General features: G+C 44.3%; 1 protein-coding gene across 1 annotated transcript in view; it reads left to right on the top strand.

Annotated features, from left to right (window-relative positions):
• The window catches only part of chrnb1 (cholinergic receptor, nicotinic, beta 1 (muscle)), a 36,044-nt gene that overhangs the window by 22,850 nt on the left and 8,194 nt on the right, over positions 1-5,000 (top strand). Inside the window, exon 9 of the mRNA XM_042069911.1 lies at positions 1-105. This exon is cut by the window's left edge and continues 68 nt beyond it. Coding sequence (XP_041925845.1) covers positions 1-105 — 105 coding nt within the window. The remainder of the gene's footprint in view (positions 106-5,000) is intronic.

Here is a 5,000-nt window from a genome sequence, read left to right as displayed (position 1 = left end):
GGAGAAGCCGCCCAAAAAGGAAATTTTCTCATCCATCAGCCACCACGCCGATGAGTACTTTATCCGCAAACCCACCAACGCTTCCATCTTCCCCAAGCCCAACAGGTGCGAGGTTTCAGTGTAACACTTAAAATAACACGGCATTTTGGAAAATTAGATTTTTCGCCGTGTCCTCGCCTCCTCGAGTAAGGTAAGTTAGGTGAGATGATACAGACCCTTCTTGTCTCGTGCCTACAGTAACTCAGCACTCACTGTTAGCTTAGCATTAGCCTAGTCTAGCATTAGCTTAGCATACTTCATTAAGATGGTCTGAGCCAACTAACCTGTAGCTCCCAAAAGTGACAAAAGAACTCCAACATTTTCCTATTTACATGTTGTGAGTGGTATTGTTACAACATGTACAAATACTAATGTAAAATGAGACACTTCTGAGCATCTACATACTTGGAACTATATTCTCGTTCAGGCAAAGCACTGCTACTTGGGATTTGCTAAAGTAAAACCAGAACTTTTCAGGTTCTGTATGCAAATCACTCCGCCCGTCACAGTGCGGAGACAAGAAGGGTCTGTATCATCTCATCTTATCTAGGAGAGATGGTAAATAAGCTAATTTTCCAAAATGTTGCCGTGTTCTTTTAAAGCAAGGCTTTATGCACAGAAATGATCTTATGTGATGCACACATCACACAGTGTAGGTGCCAGTGTTGTAGTCTAAGTCCGAGTCAAGTCCAAGTCATTAAAAAAAAATTCAAGTCAAGTCTAAGTCGAGTCCAGTACTCTGAGTCGTCTGAGTCAAGTCCGAGTCGAGTCCCTATTGATCAAGTTGAGTCAGAGTCCAGCACTAAAGTAAGCATACATGTTGTTAAACTTCAAAAAACAAAACTTGTGGCGCAGCTCATAGGCGCGTCCTCACCAGCGTGTCTTAATGGCGACCGCTATGAACTTGCATTTTACCGTTCGAACTCACTCTACTGCTCATAACTACTGTACACTCCCTGCCCTGCTGTTATTAGATATCTAAATGATTCATTCCCAACGCTGTGTGTATTGTTAGCGTGTGTAGAAACGGATGGGTGCACACATACCGTGAAAACCGCACAAACCATTTCACTCGCGTTTTATTCATTAATTCAGCATAATAGGCCTACTCTGTTTATTTAAACATGTTTCAATGGTGTAACATGCTTGTGGCAAACATGATGTCTGTGCATGGATGATGTCTATTTTAAACACTGGCAAGTTGTTGGGAGAGCGGTAACTTTTAAAAGGAGTTTGTCCACTGCTGTGGTAGCGCTGCCTGGTGCTTCTTAGGGAAGCGCGCTCCAGCTATATGCTTTAGGTGCGTTCGCAAGTGTCGTGGTTTCACCCTTGCGAATTATAGCCTAATGGCATATTACAAAAAAAAGTCTAGTCCTCATCTCAATTTGCGAGTCTGAATGCACGAGTCCGAGTCCTAGTTCGAGTCATTTAGTGTTCAAGTCCAAGTCAAGTCACAAGTTGCTAAATTTAGCTCATGACATGTTAGCAGTTATATGTTTCTTATATTAAAAAGGAGATATCAACAATGACAAGCCACCTGGAATCTGCCAGCCCCCCCCCCCCCCCTCTCTCTCTCTGGTGTGAACTACAGATCCATTTCCAATTAATTACGGTAGCCTAAGTAACGTTATATCTGCTTCATGGACCCGAAAAAGTATCATCATTGCATGTAACACGGTGTTGTTGCATTTTGGCATTGTAAACGTTCTCGAAGAGTGGAAAGCAGTTTGCATTAAAGCTTCTCCTATTATTTGGCAACATTTTGGTACACTTTGGTACTCCCTTGGTGCCCTAGTGCATGATGCGCATGGAGGGAGTGGCGGTTCTGTGGAGCCTATGTTGAAACATTTCCGATGGTCTCTTCCTATAATTGTCCTGATGCACTCCTTGACACCAACACTATCCCACTCGCTTTGGACTCCTTTTCCCGCTTCTGTCCTTTTCTACATCACAGAGCAGCTACTAGACAGGCATGTGTAGCTACAAAGTGGGGTCTGGGGTCATAGCTGTGATTGCGTGGCAGTTGCCAGGTAATAAGGTAAACCATACTTCTGCTGTCAATCAACAAAAAGCATGCCTTTTATGTCTGTACATGGGCTACATAGGATTTGATGTCCAACCAAGAAAAAAAAAACGAATAGCCTTTTCATTTGAAACTAGCAGAAATTCCAAGTCATTCATCATTCATAAGTTCATTTTCACCAAAAACTGGGACAATTCATGTCCTGTAAAATCCAGTACAGTACGTGTGGCAACCCATGTGAAATCAAGTAAAATCACTGAATGTACCTTGAAGTATGAATCTGCTGAAAGTGCTGGAACATTCTGATGCATTGTATTACGCATGCACACACACACACACGTACACGCACACACACACTCTAATATCTTGGAGTGAGATACTCGTTGACATGCTGCTGTGTAAAAGGAGGGAGGAGAGAAAGAATGAAAGAATGAAAGGATGAAGAAAGAGGAATCTCCACTAATCTCTCGCTTCCCCTCCTACCCCTGAACCACCTCATCAAGGGAATTAAACTATGAAGTCGCCAAGAGAGTGAGAGAGAGAGAGAATAAGAGAGTGAGAGAGAGAGAGAATAAGTGAGAAAGAGAGAGAGATAGAAAGAGAGTGTGGATGTAAAATGAGAGGAAGAAATCATCACTAAAATAATAATGATCAGCGCAAATCGGGTTTAACACATTAGTCCTGGAAGGAGTCTGGGCAGCAGGGATAGAGAAAGGGAGGGAAGGAGAGAGAGAGGGGGAGAGATGGAGAGAGGGAGAGAGAAGAATGGAGAGGGAGGGATAGAGGGATGAAAAGACTCGATTAATGGGATTCGATGAGGCAGCAGTATATCCCTCTCTCCCCCTCCCTCTAACCCTTCTCTCTCTCCCTCTCCCTTACTCTCTCTCTCTCTCTCTCTCTCTCTCTCTCTCTCTCTCTCCTCTCCCCCTCTCCCTGGGCCTCCTAATTGGTTTTAGGGCAAGCCTTGGCACCAGCAGAGACGCGTCTTCTTCAAATTAGCCCCATCTGATTAGTCATATGCCTCTCCTTCTCACCCTCACACCTCCGCCGAACGAGGGATGAAGGAAGAAAGGAAAAAAAAGAGAAGAAGGTAGAGAGGGGCGACTCCAGAGAGACGTGCGAGAGCTCTACGCCGGCACTGTGTTTTTTACCGTCCCAATCAAAATGGCTGTTGGGAGGGACAAGTCTCCTACAGTGTCTGTTTATGACCAATCGTCTGTTAGGCTCTTGATTGAGAAGTGTCCAGTCAATCTAAACAGCATTAGAGTCGGTGTAATTGGTCGTCGCTGTGGACAGGAGAGGGAGATGTATGCATGAGGTGATGTAGATTGACTGCTCCCGTGGCTCCTTTCTGTTGGTGGATGGACTCACACTTGATGTTTATTAGAGTATTTTTCCCTGCGAAAGCAATAACAGAACCCCTACACAAACTAAGACACACACACACACACACACACACGCACACACACACACACACACACACACATACACACACACACACACACACACATACACACACATACACACACACATTTTCAGAGAAAAGTTTGGTGTGTTGGAGGTGCCTTTAGAATGAAACAGCTGATATCCTGTGAGAACACAACTCAACTGGCCCTCGTGGCACTCTACTGCCCCCTACTGGCGGTAAGGTGTCCTTAGGATGAATGATGCGCAAAACTCAGTAGAAACAGTTAAAGTGTGTAAAATGTGTATAATCTTTTTTTTCATATTACTGAAATAATAACACACTCAAAAGCTTTTATAGCATTAGAGAGGCCGGTCTTTTTGATGTTCCTTGTTAAAGTTCTCCCACGCTTTTCTTAATTGAACTTACTGTATTGATTTGTTTCCAACTGGTACAGTAAATGAGGAATGTGTTTTGATGTCCTTTTCCACATTGTTTACCAGTGCAGTGTTTTGTTGTGATAGGGCAGTGAAGAGACTGACAGGAAGTGAGTAGGAGAGAGAGATGGGGTGGGATTGGGACATGGCTCGGGCCGGACTCAAACCCGGATGCCCGTGGGCACTTGGACTCGGGTATGGTACGGGTGCTTTAGCGCCCCTAAGGAAGATTGCTGATGTCAAGCTGGTGTGCGATGACTCTGGTGAGCATTCACTGGTAGTGGTTAGTGAGGTTCCCCCTTCACTGTGAAGAGCTTTGAGTGTCTAGAAAACTGCTATATAAATTGAATGTGTTGTTGTTGTTGTTGACCTATGCCCTATTGTTTGTTAGTGTGGTAATACATTCAGATGGTAAGCCAGTGATGTTATTAGTGTAGTTCCACCAGTGTGAGCCTAGACCTAGTGTAATGCTACTGTTCACCACTGCTACTAGCTCTTCACTACCAGGCCAGATCAAGCTACCCATTCTTGCAGGGTGCATACAGTGCCACTACATAGTCAGACCGATATGGGAAAACTCTTCTGTCTGACACTTTGTTAAAGCAGCACTAAGCAAGTTTTACCTCAATATAACAGCTTCAAAGTAATGCAAAGTAATGCAAAGTAATTGGTATGGTAAACAAAGTTGTAATAGGGAGAATCATGCACCTAACATAGCCGGCAGAGGCCCGCAGGTGGAGTACCAGCCGCGCTGAGTACAATTTGGCTGACGGCGAGTCAGAGACATCTCGTGAGTATCGTGAAATGTTACTTAGTTAGTAGATATAGCTCTTTGGAGATTGTCTTCGCCTGTTGCTAGTCCTTCGGCTCCAAAACAAATGCACGTGTACGGTGTTCAGGGGGAAGGGCTCAAGCCATGAGGTAAACTATAAAGACTCCACAACCCTAGGGGGAGCTCTAGAGTCATCAAAAACACCCGAAAAGGCATCTTATACCTTTAATAGGCTACGTACACAAAAGGCCCTCTGTGTCCTCATTTGTTTCCGGTGGAGCCAGGTGTGTTTGAACCGCTATTGTTAATGTAATTAGTGTCTAC

This window comes from Alosa sapidissima, chromosome 18 (genome assembly GCF_018492685.1).
Source record: "Alosa sapidissima isolate fAloSap1 chromosome 18, fAloSap1.pri, whole genome shotgun sequence".
Taxonomy (NCBI): Eukaryota; Metazoa; Chordata; class Actinopteri; order Clupeiformes; family Clupeidae; genus Alosa; species Alosa sapidissima.
This window is presented reverse-complemented; position numbering and strand designations above follow the sequence as displayed.